General features: G+C 36.7%; 1 protein-coding gene and 2 long non-coding RNA genes across 9 annotated transcripts in view; 1 reads left to right on the top strand and 2 right to left on the bottom strand.

The window, feature by feature from the left end:
* The window catches only part of LOC148347542 (uncharacterized), a 161,256-nt gene that overhangs the window by 11,999 nt on the left and 132,158 nt on the right, over positions 1-17,099 (bottom strand). The window lies entirely within an intron of this gene.
* shisa6b (shisa family member 6b) overlaps positions 1-17,099 on the bottom strand; it is a 130,707-nt gene that overhangs the window by 11,999 nt on the left and 101,609 nt on the right. For 4 of the 7 annotated variants that reach the window (XM_088324123.1, XM_088324126.1, XM_088324124.1 and 1 more), the window contains 2 exons: positions 11,196-11,258; positions 8,424-8,447 (listed from right to left, as the gene is read on the bottom strand). The exons of the other annotated variants lie outside the window; for them this stretch is intronic. In XM_088324123.1, the coding sequence (XP_088180249.1) occupies positions 8,424-8,447; positions 11,196-11,258 (87 nt within the window). The remainder of the gene's footprint in view (positions 1-8,423; positions 8,448-11,195; positions 11,259-17,099) is intronic. 7 annotated transcript variants of the gene reach the window in all.
* Positions 6,222-17,099, top strand: part of LOC148347541 (uncharacterized) — a 150,585-nt gene continuing 139,707 nt past the window's right edge. Inside the window, exon 1 of the long non-coding RNA XR_015848122.1 lies at positions 6,222-6,388. This is a non-coding gene — a long non-coding RNA (uncharacterized LOC148347541). The remainder of the gene's footprint in view (positions 6,389-17,099) is intronic.

Raw genomic sequence — 17,099 nt, 5'->3', positions numbered from 1 at the left:
GTATGGTATGTTTGCATGTACAGACGCTCCCCTACTTAGGAACATTTGAGTTACAAAAAACCGTAAATATGAAATATTGTTTAGGTATGTCGAAAAATATCCGGACATTGCTGTAAGTTAGATTTTGTATTGTGCACCTTTATCCGAGTACAGGACATTTCTGTAGTGCTCCTTTCCCCCACTACAGGCGTGTGGCGCTGTGAGAGCTCACCCGACATCCACCCCGAAGAAAAAATCTGGCGTCCTCTTCCTAGTTCGTGTGTAAACATAATATACTGTATCTCCAGCGTGTTAAGAACTTTGAATGTTTTATGATTTAATATCTTGTGCATCTACTCAATATGGTCGGTGTAAAGTGTAAAGAATAGGCGAGACGTTTATTTGAACTGAAAGTGGAATAAGAAAGCTTGATGCGGTTGAGAAAATGGTTGAATCGCTTTTTTTCGACCATTTTCTACCACGGAGGAGGAAGCTCATCATTATTATTTTGAATGTTTATTATTTTAGTAGAAAACAACACAGGTTACTTATACAAGCCTTAAACATGCACTTTACGAACAAATTCAAGATACAGACGGTCATCCCGAACCTATTTTGTTCGTAAGTAGGGCAGCATTTATTTAGGTCCGATCTAAGTTTTTTTTGTCATAGAAGATGAATCTAGTTTTGCATGTTGAAGAAAAAGCTAATTGTTGGCGGAAAAGATTACGTGAATGTCCAACAGAAGAAAAATACATGAAAACATGAGATTTTTCTTAGTCTGTTTAAATTAAAGGACATTTCCGTGGTACATTTTGTTTGTATAGTAACATATACATATGCATTTATTCAGGGCAAATGGTTCAGTTTGACAGAAAATTCTGAGGAATTTATCGTGGGATGATGACTCAATTCCCGGAGTGTTTAAACCATTTCTTAGTCTGTTTGAAATTAAAAGATGTGTCCGTGTTACAGTTTCTTTCTATCAACTCCTATGGAAACGTGTTTGGTTTTATTTGGGCCAGAAATGAAGCCTTGGAAGGTTAAAAATAACAAATCTTGAGAGAATGGAGATGAGTTAGTTTCCTAATTTGTGTGAAATTAGAGGACATGTCCATAGTACATTTAGTTTTCTACCAACTTGAACAGAAACTTGGATGGCAGGTTTGCAATTTTTGGGCCCCGAAATAAATCAGTGTTGGAATGTTTAAATGAATCGTAAAAGGATTGCGAACTTCCTGGATTGTTTCGTCTGTTTTTAGTTTATTTAGTAAGATAAATTCCTGTTTCTTACTGCCCCAATGTAATTTGAACGTTGGACTCAAATGATTGAATCTTTTTGGTGAACTTCAGTATTTGTTCAGTTCTCTGACCCTTTGAGGTCAGTAATGGGCGTGTCGACCAATCAGGTATCGAAGTGAAAGCAAGGCAGGAAATGACCTAGCATACCACCATGCTATTGGTGGTTAAAATTGGATTGAGAAAGTGAATGAACCAGTAATCGAATCTTTGGAATGGTTCCTTTTATAGAACTGAATCAAATGGTTCAATTAACTAAAGAAACGTCAAATGAGTGTTTCCCGTTTGGAATTCAAAAGCTTAGACGACTCACCGAAGCTGGCCATTATCCAAAAACCCTTTTCTTTTTTTTTTTCTTCACTATCTCGTCAAGTTAACGGCGTGTTGAAATTTAACCAAGAGCCTCATCCAATCAGCTCGATTGTTCCCTTTTCAACCTCTTAAACCTCAGCCGAGTAAATACTCCCAATTTACTATCAGTTTCCTTTTATTGCCTTTTTCTTTTTTCCCGTGTATTTTAATGCACCCTTGATGACACCATTTGCTGCATGGCGGCTTTTGTCGTTCAAACCTAGGGAAAGTGGGCCAAGTTGCCGAAAATCCCCCTTTTTTCACATATCCCCTTTGTGGCTATTTGAAAAAGAAAAAGAAATAGCCCACTATATTTATATTTGACATCGATTTCCGTTATAAGCTAGCTGTGAACTTAAGTCTTTAAAAAAATATTGATTAAAATCATAGAAGAATCAATACAATGTGAGACACAATTGTGAAGTAGAACAACAACATTTTGTATAAAATGGACTACAAAAATTGAAAAGTAGGTGTTGCAAAAACATTGGCTCCCTGTTCTCTCAGCTCAGCCAACTGAAGTTTCCTGATAACATCTGAATGATCCAATGTCAACCCAAATGGGTAAGAATAACAAACAGAGTCCATCTGTGTGTCATTGAAGCTGGGTTCACACTGCAGAGCGTTAGGCCTAATTCCGATTTATGGGGATATTTTTTTGTGAGATTGTTCATATTTCCAATTAAATTCGACTTATATGTGATCTCCTGTGACTTCCACACGTCTCCTGTGTGAATGCAGCAAGTGACTCCCGTGTGTAGAAAAGGACACGTGACGTCACATTACATCACGTCATATGACATGCAATGTTTGCGGAAGGACTCATGGAAGCTAACGCCATTGCGTATTTAGGAATTTGAAAGTTAATGTGCTCCAAAGGCTGCCATTTATGGAAGAGTGGCAAGAAGAAAGACCCTTTCTGAATGAATACCATCAACAGGCCTGTATGGCATTTGCAAGAAGCCGCAAATAACAAGGTGTCAGAAGAGACCAAAATTGAACTGTTTAGGCTGAATGCAAAGTGTTACATTTAGCATAGGACCAACACTGCAATCACCCTGAAAACACCATCTCCATGGTAGCATCATGCTCTGGGATTGCTTTTCTTCAGCAGGGACTAGGAAGAACGTCGGCATTGACAATGGATCGAACCATATACGGGCGCTTCTGGCAGACAATCTGAAGTATTCCGTAAGAGATTTGATAACGGGGTGCGGGTTAACCTTCCAAGAGGACAACGACTAAACATAAAGAAAAATCTACAATAGAATCGTTTAAAACTGGCAAAGGTGTTAGAATGGCAAAAGTCCAGACCTCAATCCTATAGAGAATTTGTGGAAAGATCTGAAAAATGCTATGCACAGACAATCACTGTCAAACCTTAAAAAATTGAGCTGTTTTGTAAGAAATAATCATCGAAAATTCTGTTTCCAAGATTTGCAAACCCTATAGAGCCATCAGAAAAGACTTGTGGCTGTGATTGCAGCAAATGGAGGTCGAATTAAGTATTTACTCAATATTTTTGGAACACTTATTTTTCCCTCATTTTCATTTGTTAGCCCATTTTAAATGTTGGATGCAATTGGTTTATTTTCACGATTGTGTCTCACATTTTCTAGATTCTTGGAAAATTTTTTTTTTTTTTAAGTTTTCTCCCTGAAATATGGCCGAAAACTTCTTCGGAGGACAATATTTTTGCAAGGTACTGTGCAAATCCCCTACGAGCACTAATACTTTCTCGGCTAGGATACAACCAGACCCAAGACTGTCAAAAACCTTGAGACAATTTTTCAAGGGGCTCTAATACGACTTTGATGGGGCCAGAGTGGCAACGGGACAGTACTATCTAAGCTTGACACCTGCCTGGCACGGTCACTTCTTCAAGGAAGCTGTTTCTTTGCCTCGGTTTCAGATTAAATGGAAAAAAAGGGTGAATCTGCCTGCAGGAACGGCTGCCGGTTGAAAAACTCCAGCTAGCTTAAATGAGGGTGAAGTTGAGGGAGCGGCGAGCAATGGGGGCGATTGGGTAAGATGGGAGTGGAGGATTCGGGCGATGTCACTCTGAACGAGCGTCTACAATGGAAAATGGATCCAGACCACGGTAGAACATAGACGTGTAAGAATAACTGTTGCACACAGTGCTTTGTATGTATTACATATAAAAAATAATACAAAATAAAATATAATAAAAAAACACAAATATATATCTCTTTAAATGTATAAAATTAAAAAGTGTAAATCATAATTGATACTATAACTAAATAAAACGTGTCTATAAAAATACACAATATGTTAATAGATTTATTATTGATAACAAATAAAATACATTGTTTAAAAAAAATCCGAAAAAAGGGAAAAAAACATTAAAAATGGAATACAGTATAAAAACTGTTGCATCATTTTTAAATTATGTATTATAACTATTTTAAAATATAAAACTCGTGATTTTTAAGTATAGATGTATAAAATATACATTGAAAATCAAATTGAACAGTTGAAATTTGTATAAATATAAAAAAAACATAGTATGCAATCAATTACAGTACTAAGTTAAATAATTTGTACATTTATTAATATTCATAATAGTAGATTATGTTATTATAAAATATCAATATTATTAAATAAAAATTAAACTTGTATAAATACAGTATAATCTCAATCCAATATAAAATACATGACCGATAATCTATAGTGAAATACTTATTTTTAAGGATAACTAATATATTGTGTAAATTATAACCTTATCTTTTTTGTTCTTCTTTGTTTTCTTTTATCCTCACTATTAAATGTGAAACTGGAGTAACACGTCCAATTTTGTTGTCAAAACATGTTCAACCCATTTTATAACAATGACAATTAAGGTATATTCTATTCTATTCTATTGTAATAAAAACAGTTAAAACATTTATTTAAAAAAACTAAATACAATCTTTAAATAATAATTTATCAAAACAGCATTATACGTATTACAAAAGATAGATTTAAGGATATACAAGTACAAATTATTAGTTTTAATAATAAAAAAATGTAATAAGTTATAAAATAAAAATATTAAAATTGATAATTCAAACAAATATAATTAATTATATTTGAAATAATTTACTACCATCATTATAAAATATAATTCGTATAAATTACAAATTTAAAATGAAAGAAATCTATTTTTTTCAGATATGTGAAATCAATCTTTTTTTCATATTTCATGAATTAAAATGATGAAAAATATAAATACTATGAAAATATAAATTTCCCCAAAAAATATGAAAATAAAATATAAAAGCTAGAAAAATAAAATGTGCAAAATATTACAAAAATTATATTCAATTAAATATAAATACCAAATCTAAAATCAAATAATAATGGCAACAACAACAACAACAACAAAAAGTTTACTGCGAGATGTGATCAGTGGAATTGCCAGGCAGTCAGCTAGCGCCGCTCTGGCTCAGTGCGGTGCGATATGATGCCAAACAAGAGCATCGGGGAGAGCTTTCTTCCACTTTCATCTTTCCCTTTATCGCGTCTTCCCACAAACGTCTGCCTTCAAGACCCCCTCTTTACTCACCCTCCTTTTCTGCACCCGCTGCAGACCTCCACGCTCCGTCAATTTTATCTTGCCGACCATGCTGCCACCCACTTTTTGCCCTTTAATTCTTTCTAGTCGGCTGACAAGGCCAAGCTCTCATTTTCTGGACGGCTCGGCCTCTATCTGAGGAGGAGCGGCGGGCTCGGCCCCCGACGGGCCCCCCGACAGACGGATAACAAACACCACGGCCACATGATGGACGAAGCAAAAGGGTGAAACGGGGGAGATACGCAAAGCTTCAAATGGGGATAAAAGACCCGAAGACTGATGAGAGAATGAAAAAAACGAAGTGAAGAGAGGAACGTTTGAGTGTGGTTGATGTTTTAGAGTTTGGGGGTCAAGTCAGGGGCCACAATTTTCAAGAAAGCATCGGTAAAAGACTATTGGATTAATTACAAAAGACACAAAGACCGCAAAATTATACGCAAAGAATCTATCTATCTCTATCTATCTATCTAATCATGCATTTAGGGTTAGTTTCCCCTCTTTTTCTCTCTTCTTTCTGCTGGCCTTTACCTTATTTGGTCACTCCCTTCCTGGCTCTAATTACCTCCCCACACCTGGTGTCACTTCTCTTGATTACCCTCCAATCACAGCATTCCCTCTTCACTTTTGAACACTCTCTTTCCCTTGGCTGAGGGTTAGTTTGTTACCTGTTTTGTCATGTTCTAAGCTTTGTTGGCAAAGTTTTTTTTCCCGATACAGTGTATTGACCACCTCGCCTGACCTTGTAGATCACAATTAGTGCCTGCTAAATTTTTGAACTGCCACCTTTTCTGCCGGCTGGATCATGGACCTATCGTCTGCCTCTTGGACCACGATGGCTGTCTCTGGTGTGTTAGATATCGTTGCCTCTATACCTGCCAAACTCTGCCTGAAATAAAGACCACCGCACTAGTCTGTGCTTCTGCATTGATCTCTTTAGCCACCCTCAGTGGGACCCTGACAATAACAATGGAAACAAACTTTGTGGTGATCAAGAAATGCAAAGAAGGCTCATTCATTGTTTCCCTCACTAAGGAATATGACTGTGACTAATGGACGATCGGGACAACTGTTAAAAATCCCAAGTGGAAGTTTTAACATTTCATTTTTCAAATATTTTGGATGTCTCCTCCCTTCTGCATCCACTTGCTACTCCACTTGACCAGCTCAAGCCACGTCGGACTAAAGGTAATTAATTTGTTTTTCTTTACGTGTTTGTTTTTCAAGAGAAAAGTTGATAACTATGGCGACAAAGTTTGGGATTATTGAGACATGCGAAGAACGCAGAAGCGCTAATACCCTTCTAAGAAATATACGCGTAACCAATCAACCCTTGTGACAATAATTAAGAATAAGGAGGCATCATACACAATTGCCTCCTATGTACTATTTTGTAATCACTTCATATTTTTATAAAATTTGATTTTTGACAGTATTAACTGGGATGGGTTAAGAATACATCAACTCGGGTGCATCGGATCAGTAAAAAACTGTCAATGCAATCTATTTAGCCTTATTTTTCAGTACTATACATTATCTCATCCCTCATTAGCCGTACCGCTTATCCTCATTAGGGTCGCGGGGGGGCTGGAGCCCATCCCAGCCATCTCCGGGCAGTGGGCAGGGGACACCCTGAACTGGTTGCCAGCCAATCGCAGGGCACACAGGGACAGACAACTCATTCGCTCATTCACACCTAGGGACAATTTTGGACCGGCCAATTCACCTGAAATGCATGTTTTTGGAACGTGGGAGGAAACCGGAGTGCCCGGAGGAAACCCACGCAAGCACGGGGAGAACATACAAACTCCGCACAGGAAGTCTGGAGCTGGATTTGAACCCACGACAGGTTCCCATGACATGAACTGTGCCGCACAAGCGCTAACCACTGCGCCGCCGTGCTGCCGTCAATGGAAACTATTTAGCCTTATTTTTCAGTACTATACATTATCATTAGGTCTAAATTCTTAACCTGCCTTTACAACTGTATAATCACATGAAAAGGGATATTTTCCAAGTACAACCAATTTATTCTTAAACAATGGAAACGTATATATTTTTGTTTTCCATTGAACATGTTAAAAATAAGCATATTTTAACGCTTGAGTAAATTGCGGCTTTACATCTGAACCAACTTACCACACACATCACAAACATGAACAAAGCTATCAATAAAAATAGGCTTTCCTCAATCGTCATACTGCTCTAAAAAAAAAAACTACCAGGCTGGGCTTACTGATGGTGGGGAAATGCTGCACAATATTGTCTTTAACATCAAAAACGTCTTTCAAACCTCTGTCTGGAAGGCTACATCGTTGCTGTGTTGGACTTTTTGGACTATTTTACAGGCTTGAGGCGTTTTTGCTGTCACGTACTTTCTGGACAAATTTCAACATTGCCTATTTTCTTTTATATATGTTTTGTGTACTGTTACCCAATGCTAAATCTATTGCACCCTGGTCATCCTGGAAGGGGGATTACCACTTGTGAGGCCCCTCCTTGAGGTTTCTTATTTTCCTCAAACTGAAGTTTTGAGTTTTTCCTTGCCAGCATGTTGGTTTAAGATCAGGGGATGGTGTAATTGTAATCCTGTGCAGTCTTTTGAGACATCTTGTGATTAAGGGCTAGACAAATGTGACCTGACTTGACCTTTAGTACCCTTTTAGCGACGGGAAGGAGCATTTGATTTGAATGTATAAAAAAATCAAAACGTTTTTTTTTTTAGATATTAAGGAATTTATGATGGGCGATATTACAATTTCACCTTGCGTTCCAAATTTCAGAACGAATGAATGTCGTATCTCAGGGGTCTACTGTAGTATGTGGGAATCATTTTTGGATGGAAAGAAAATGAAGCCTCATGAAGCATTTGTGATATTTTGGACTGCTTCAGATGGCGCTCTTGAATAATAAGTTCAACCCTCATGACGTATGAGCACTTTTCTTATTTTTCCTCATTTTTTTTACACTCCTAGTTGGCACTCTTAGTTTTAAAACCATTTAAAAATAGAAAAAAAAAACAGCAAAGGGCTTGTTTTTTTTTAACCAATCTGCAAATTGCCCCGGCCCAAAAAGCTTTTTGGCCGACGTGCACGCCAGCCTACATTATTCATCCGCTTCCCTGGGTCGGACACAAACAAACCATGGAGAAAAAAAAAATACATTTTCATTGGGAGGCAGGACACATGTGGTGAGGCACGGGGGACACAGACATTGAACTTACCACCACGCCTCAGTGATCGGTGGGCTAACCAAACCAAGTAGAAAAAAAAAAGTTCAGTGACATGTTGACGGTGACATAAACAGAAGCTACTTCATATTCAGCACAGCTCGCGCCCCTGAAAGAGGAATTTAATCACTTTTTTTTTTTTTATCTCCTCGGGCTAGTGATAAAGGAAGTGCGAATGTTGTGCATTTTCAGGGCTATTTCCCGCGTGTTTGTGGTGAGCCACTCGGGGGTTTCTTGCCAGTGGACTTTATCTACCGAGAGAAAAAAAACTCAAGTGCTTCTTCCATTTGAAGCGTGTCCTCCATCCTGCTTTTTGCATGCGATGTCTTGTCAGAATTGACTTTTCCTGTTTTACATAGCCAAGGGAAATTCCCATGCAGGGGTGGGCAACTATTTGGAGTAGCGGTCTGCCTGGGGTTGAAAAAAATGTGGCCAAGGGGCCGATCCTGGAGACCTACCCGATGTCTGCTCGTATATTTATTCATAAATAAAGCACATCTACATGTTATAATTATTTTATATTTATTTTGGAATGGATTAGTTTCATCAAATTGGTTTTAAAACACTCAGTTAAAGCAAAATAAAACATTAGGACTCTGCTGGAAGCAAGAAATTTGAAATTTAGTTTTGTAGTGTGACTGTAGTTTATTTTTGTAGTACTTCTGCAGGTATTCAGATCTACTTTATTGTCATTCTAGTACACGTGTATACAGAAAGAAATGTCGATACATCCGGCCCGCACAGTTTCCTTGAATGTACAGATATAAATAAAATGTTGTATTGAGTTGGAGTATTGAGTACTAATAATATACTAAATAATTATGTCTATGTATAGTATTTTACAGTAGCGCAAATAGTGCAAGAGGAGCAGCTAACCAGATGTGCAAAATGGGCAGTCAGGTAAACAGTAACAATAACACTGTAACAATAACACTGTAAGTACAATAGTGCAGAGAAACAGATGTGCAAGGAGTGGCTAGCTATAAAGAACTGCCAGTAGTGCAAAAAGTCAAACAAAACCAACCAGGTATGTTTGTAGTATGAGTATAGTTTTTCTTTGGTAGTGTTTTCAATAGAATAGTTGTTGTGTATATATGCCGTATTACTGTAGTTGTATTTTTGTCATATTTCTGTAGTATGTTTGTATTATCATATTACTCTAGTTCATTATAATATTTTGAAGTATTTCCATGATATATATATATTTTTAGTTTTTAGAGTATTGTTGTTCTTCTGTAACATTTATGTAGTATTTTTGTATTTCCATCGTAGTATCATATGTCTGTAGAAGTATGTTTGTACTATTTTACTGGATTGGTGTTTGTAGTTTCTTTGCAAGTATTTTTAAACTACAATTGTAGTATTTTATTTTTTTAGTATTTTATTAATATTAATGCAGTTGTATTTCTGTAGAACAGTTTGTATTATATTGTAGTACTTGATACGTGTTGCCATTGTAGTATTTTGGTAGTATTACTAGTGTTTTGTTTTTTTGTTTGTTTTTCAGAATAAAATCGCAATATTTGAAGTCATGGTTTTTAAGCACCAATTTTTATATTCATTTTCATAGTAGTTTTATTGTAGACTCACAAAAGGACTTATTATGATTAATTTGTATTTGCATCAAAAACATTACATTTAGTACGTATTTTTCAAATATTTGTACGAAGAAACTTGTATTTCACGTTTAAGCTTTAACTGTTTTTGTTAAGTTGTTGAATATCCCTCTCCACCCCCCCAACAAAACCAGAAATATACATTGGAATCATATTTTATGTTTTGATATGTTTAAAAAAACATGTCATGTTAATTGAGAAAATAATATGATTTTTTTTAATATATATTTTAACTGCAGGCATGTTTTAAAAAAGCATTACATGTATAAAACATTAGCATTATTTCTTTTACATATTTGTTTCTTTAATTGGTTGCTATTATGCAACTGATGGGTTTGGTCAGTGGGTTGTATCCGTTAACCACCAGGGTTGTTAGGGGCACCATTTCCTGTGGCATGTCTTGGGCAAGTACAGCCTTGTGATGCCCATCCTTCTCCAGGCACAAAAACATCTTTCCACTTGGTCCCAAACCAGTTCAACTGATTACTAGGCGATAATCGTTTAACTTAAAAAAAGGATTAGAAAATGTTGCTTAAAATCTACTATTCCGCCCCAAAAACCTCCTGATGTATTTAATGGATTATTTTTTATTTTTTATTTTATTTTTTTAACTGACTAAAGGTTTATTAGAGATCAGTGGGTATTCTGCATTGGATTTTAAAGGAAAAGTAGACGCCCCCGATCAATTGTTTGCTGTATACTTATGACAACTTTTGTCAGATGTTGGAACGTTTTAGAAGGGCAAAAGCCAATGCGTCAACGAGAACATAAAACGGATTTTTTCTGACTTTGTAGAGATTTTCTGCTGCGTGCTTGTGCAAGATGTCCAATTAGTGAGAATGGCAGCGAATTAAGACTCGAATGTGAGTGAAAGGAAACAATTTTAGCTACATGCTACACAGCGCGAAAGTTTGATGGCAGTAACTTTTGTTTTCCGACAACAGTGGGGGAATGTCAGCTAAGAGATGGGCTGACCTCCAGCCAATTATTTTTCCTCGAGATGGACAGCGGATGCTTCTTGTTCACAAATGGGGACTTGGCAATTTCCACGTTTAGCTAATTCAAATGTTCTTTTCCCCTACAGACTCTGTGATCAAATCAGTTTTTAATGGCACTTTAATCGAGTGTTCCGATCCCACCCTTTCCTTACCATTCTTAGGTGTGCGTATGGGGCTACCTAGAGCCACATGGTTATAGTTGTGCTGATGGGTACCTGCAATGACAAAAGCAATCATGAAAAATGCTCTGTATCCTTCCACGAAAATACAGAGTTTTCAAAGCATGGCGATGGAAAGTGTTGCGACGATGTTTACATGGATGAGAATTTTCGAATCCCATCGTTTCGGGGTTGCAATTATAGATGTTTCCGCAGCTAGCGTAATTATTCTTGTATTATGAGCTTTTATTGTATTGTATTATCATATTACTGTAGTTCATTATAATATTTTGAATTATTCCCATGGTATATTCATATTTTTAGTTTTTAGAGTATTGTTCTTTAACATGTATGTAGTATTTTTGTATTTCCATCATAGTATCATATGTCTGTAGAAGTATTTTTGTACTAGCTTACTGTATTGGTGTTTGTAGTTTCTTTGCAAGTATTTTAAACTACAATTGTATTGTTTTATTTGTTTGGTATTTTATTTATATTAGTGCAGTTGTATTTCTGTAGAACATTTTGTATTGTAGTACTTCATAAGTATTGTCATTGCAGTATTTTGGTAGTAGTGGGTTTTTTTTTCTGAATAAAAGCGCAATATTTGAAGTTCTGGTTTTTAAGCACCAATTTTCATATTTATTTTCATTGTTGTTTTTTTGTAGACTCACAAAAGGACTTATTTGATTATTTGTATTTGCATCAAAAACGTTATATTTAGCACGTATTTTTCTAATATTTGTACGAAGAAACTTGATGCGTTTCCATGGCAATGGAAAGTGCTGCGACGATGTTTAGATGGATGAGAATTTTCGAATCCCATCGTCTTGGAGTTGAAATTAGTTGTTTCCACAGCTAGCGTAGTTATTTTTGCATTTTGAGCTTTTATTTTATTGTTTTTACCTAAATAAAAGCGTTGGTGTTTTGTTATTTGTGCAATGATTGATTAGTCGAAAAGTAGAGCTGAGCACAATCGCGAAACATTGGATGCAACAGGAATCGAAACCGGGTCACAGTGGTGAAAGTGCAGAAATCCTAACCACTAAACTAAAAGTGATTTAAAAGATATGCTAAAAGTAATTTGATCTTCTCATTATAACTGTTTTTATTCTTGGCACCAGTGATGAATGTTAGAGAGGGGCGAAAGCTAAAAGTCGTCTTGGACAACATAAATAAACGCAAAATATCAACAAGGGGGAACAACTCTTTGGTGCATATGATGACTTCTACTTTGAGGGATGCTAAAGCAATACACTGACGTGAATGAATTATTTTGATTATTGCTGCTCGTATTCAAAAATGTTGCGTACAATTTATAACATGACCTGAGAAAGTGAAATTAAATTTTGTACAAATTTTTCATTAAAAAATACAGTATTTACTTTATTATGACAAAAATCTTGCAGTTTCAACGTTAACACGGTAGTCGGTAGCAATTGACATTTCGAGTATTTTTCCCAGAAGTTATGTAAAGTTAGCATTAGCTTTCAGGATTAGAAAACTGATTTTTTTTTTGGGGCGTGTTGCCCCAAAAAATGTATCAATTGTTGGAAATCTCTGAATATAACCTTGACTAGAATCTCCTTGATTGTTTTACAATCACTGATGTGAAATCAGGAGAGGCAGGTGAAGCTGTGCCTCACCTGTCATCATGGACATAAATATATATATTTTTAAATTCCTTCTCATTTAACACCACAACTCTGGGTTGTTGTTTTTTTTTTTTTTTTTTTTTTCAAAATGGCTGAATTTTCCACATGTTATAATACTATTGTGTTTATATTTTCATATGGGGCACCTGAAAAGAGATTGCATAGGATGTTGTTATTTTGACTATTATTGCACACTGTTGTTTGTAGTTTTGACTTATGAAGGATTTATATAGTTCTTACTATCGGCCAATCAGGTTGTTGTTTTTTGATTTGCACACCCATTGGGTCAGATTCGTTTTTGTAACTTAAAGATTTAATAAATAGAAAAGCCTCAGGCTTTCGGAACTCGAAGTTTCTTATCTGAGGTTTGGGATCCCCAGTTATCTTGCATGTTCAAACCCATTGTGTTCTCTCTTCATTTTGGATGTTTACTAAACTTTAAACACATCAACTATTAACATTGTACATTTAGTATGTAACGTATTACTGTTCCGAGCATCTAAAGATAGTGAGGCACACAGTTCCCTGGCCTCAAGCCAGAGGGCGATAGTGAGACTAACGATTTTGGTTTTGTGCATACCCAAGCCCCAAACAATAGAATTGGTGATAGTTAACAGCAATCCCAGCCATGCATTATTTTATCTCATCGCATTACCTATTTCCATAACGTGTCACTGTTTAGAATACACAAAACCCTTTCCATCAGCGAAATATTTTTCTCCTGATAAATTCTCATTCGGTTGTATCCATGTAGACATCGCCGATGTTTTAGAAAATACGCTAGAGCAATGTTTTATTAGTGGGTGATTAAACCAATTTGTGAGGACAAAAGCAAGAATTGTCGTTTCCTGTTTTGCCACATGAAAACGAACAATGAGTGGAGGCAGTGAATATCAAATCCAAATAAAAGCAATCATTCTACAATCTTAAAGGCAAATACACAGCAAATACAAACATCTGTCTGGTATATATTATAACAGAAGATTCAGGCGGCGTACACAATTATAACAGGGTTTTTGAAGGTCGGTAGGAGAGAAAAATAACAATAGGTGTGAAGAAATATAATTAGCTATGAACGGCATTCAAATGTGAGAAAATATAAATACGATTCAGGTAAAAGAAGTTTAACAGTGTTATATAAATTAGATTAATTTATAATATTGCCTATCAATGCATTGAACCACCATTGCCCAATTTAACACTGCAATCTAGTGGCAAAAAATCAACCAATTGTTTCAGTCGTCAAAACTTTTTTTTTTTTTAATATATTTAATGGGACAGTACGTTATTTAGCCTTCTAGTGGTAAAAAAAATTAAGTCCATATTTATTTGTATAGCCCTTCATCACAAGAAGTCTCAAAGCGCTGCACAGACTAAAGACTATTATTATTATTATTACACGATCCCCTGATCTAAATACTACATGAGGGCAAGGAAAATCTCAATAAAGACAATAGTGCAATAACATTTGTCAACAGCAATTATTAAAACCCTAATACATAGTGTATATTATATATATGGCCCTGTAGAAGACGCAGTCTCCTGTCCTCGTTTTGAGGGACCTGTAGCGCCTAACAGAGGGCAACAATATTAGTTCTTATATTTTTAATTATTAAAATTATCATAAAAACCTGCATTTTAAATGGCGCTTGTAGCTCAAAAAATATATATTTTAAGAGCCTAATCCTGTAGGGTGCCGGCATAATTGTCTGACATCTTGCTGCTACGGTAAACCCCCCCCCCCCCCCCCCAAAAAAAAAAACCTGCAAACGGGTTGGAAAAAAATGGTGTGGTTTGGTTACTTTGAATTTCTTTGCTTTTTAGCACACTTTCAGTTGTACTACACAGTACAATGACATCTAGTGGTCAAATAATACACACCTCCCTTTTAATTATCTATAAAATCTATAAAACGCATTGCTGTTCCAACTTTAATAATAGCCTGGGGAAAAAAAAACTTGCGTGGATTGTGTGTAAGTGATTAATCCGATATACAAAATATATATAGAATCAATTACTACGTCATATTATAAAGCATTTATTTGTGTTTACTGATACCTTCAAAAACCCTTTGTGCGATTTACCTTTTTTAGAAATCGCTATTGGTTTCAATTAGAACACTTAAACAAATAATAACAACATCAATAAGAAGCTATGTTTGTCAGAGCAATGATGGATTTGCAATGGCGCCTTGTATGGGAAGAAATATTTACGCTTTTAAATATTTTTACTACTGAACAACTAATAGTTGTGCATGAAAATCCCAAACAAAAATAATAAAACACCCTGACGCTCCAATTCAAGTACCAAATGAGCTTGCTTACTAAGTAATGCAAGTTCGTATTCGTGTATAACCTGCCCCCTAAAAAGACACAAGCTTTAACTGTATTTGTGCCATGATCGATGCAACAGGAATCAAACCTGGGTCGCGGGAGAGAGAGAGCACTGAACCCTAACCACGTGATTAGTGATATAGATAATAATAATAATAATAATAATAATTTCCTTGTATTGTCATTCTGTGTAACAATGTACACAGAACGAAATGTCGATTGCACCTGACCCGTTGTAGCGAGCCGATGCAGCCGCAGCCAACAGAGGGCGCCGCCGACGACATATGAAAAAGCATTTTCTTGCAAAATAACATTTTATTCCAAGAACATTGAACTTATGCATGAACTATGTAAGAAATGTTCAGCGTCAGATGTTTCAGGTAAGTGATCACATGATTTCCATCACCATGACGATCAAGTACCAGTGTCTGTGCACAAGTCCTTTTATAGAAAGAAAATCTCCATTGAAGCCTAAACTTTGTATCCATATCTTCGATTTTCTCACTACAATCCTTTGCTATGCCTACTTGCCACACTCTCAAGTGCTGGATATAGAAAGCAACACGAGGAAGTGGGGGCTCCTTAAATGTGTGGACTGAGATCTGATCCAAGCCACTTCTGCCATCTAATGATGATTTTTGAGTTATTCATAATTGAATTATTCCCAGAGGCTTGATACATACATTTTATTCCAAGAACATTGACCTTATGCATGAACTATGTAAGAAATGTTCAGCGTCAGATGTTTCAGGTAAGTGATCACATGATTTCCATCACCATGACGATCAAGTACCAGTGGCTGTGCACAAGTCTTTTTTTTATAGAAAGAAAACCGTCTCAATTGAACAACTATGTATCTATATGTTCGCTTTACTACGCCTACAAGCCATATAGGCCATCTACACTATACTCTCAATTGCTGGATACAGCATGCGACACTAGAAAGTAGGGGCCCCTTAGATGTGTGGACCGAGACCTGATCAAAACCAGGCCTCCCATCTGATATTTTTTCATTATTAAATCATTCCCAGAGGCTTGACACATACTAAATAAGCTGCGCCAAACCCTGTATAACATGTATATCATTAAATAACAATTATTATTGTCATTCAGGATTGCATTGATTCAAAAAGATTGTTCGCGGATATGAAATTAGTCAGCTGCTGTGCCACTACTTTTTCAAGCGCTTTAGAAAGAAACGGTAGGTTTGACACAGGTCTATAATTACATAAGCTTTCTGGATCAAGGTTGGGTCGTGTCAGTGTAGGTTTAATAACGGCGGACTTAAAAGCCGCTGGAACTCCACCTGAGGAGAGTGATGTTTATAATATTTAGAACTGAAGGTCCAAGGACCCCAAAAAGACCTTTAATAAGTGAACCTGGAAATTGGACTTGACTTGACAAGAACAGTGCTACTGAAAACATATTTTTAGGTTATGGTCTGAATGAGTTTAAACTAGGGGTGCATGTTTTAAGGGAATACAGTACTTTGTAAGCAATGAGGCTTCAATCCCCCCCCTGAAGGAGCTTGTCGGAACACCTGGCAGCGCTAATCAGCACTAACAGTCTGCTAGCGTGATGCTGCGTGGGAGGCGCATTTTGCACTTAGAGAGTAAACAACGCTTTTCCCCGAAGCATCCATCGTCCGAGCAGGTCCACTTTCGACAGGCTGAGAGCCGGACACCGCAGAGCGGGGACACGGGGGCTTAGTGGGCGGGGGGTGCTTTAGGATGAAAGATGGGACCTTTAGCGAGCCGGGCGCTTCCCCGAAAGGTGATGAATGGGCGCTATTCTCGCCGGTCTTCTCCGCCGTTGTGGGCCGGTAAGGCGGGAAGACCGAAGAGAAGCTTGCGGAGAGCGGCGCAGACACTTCATTTGCTAGCCGCCGCAGCGCCTGTTTAAAAATACAT

Source organism: Urocampus carinirostris, chromosome 19 (genome assembly GCF_059441175.1).
Source record: "Urocampus carinirostris isolate Australia breed hairy pipefish chromosome 19, RoL_Ucar_1.0, whole genome shotgun sequence".
In the NCBI taxonomy this organism is placed as follows: domain Eukaryota; kingdom Metazoa; phylum Chordata; class Actinopteri; order Syngnathiformes; family Syngnathidae; genus Urocampus; species Urocampus carinirostris.
Note: the sequence above shows the minus strand (reverse complement) of the source record. Positions and strands in the feature narration are given on the sequence as shown.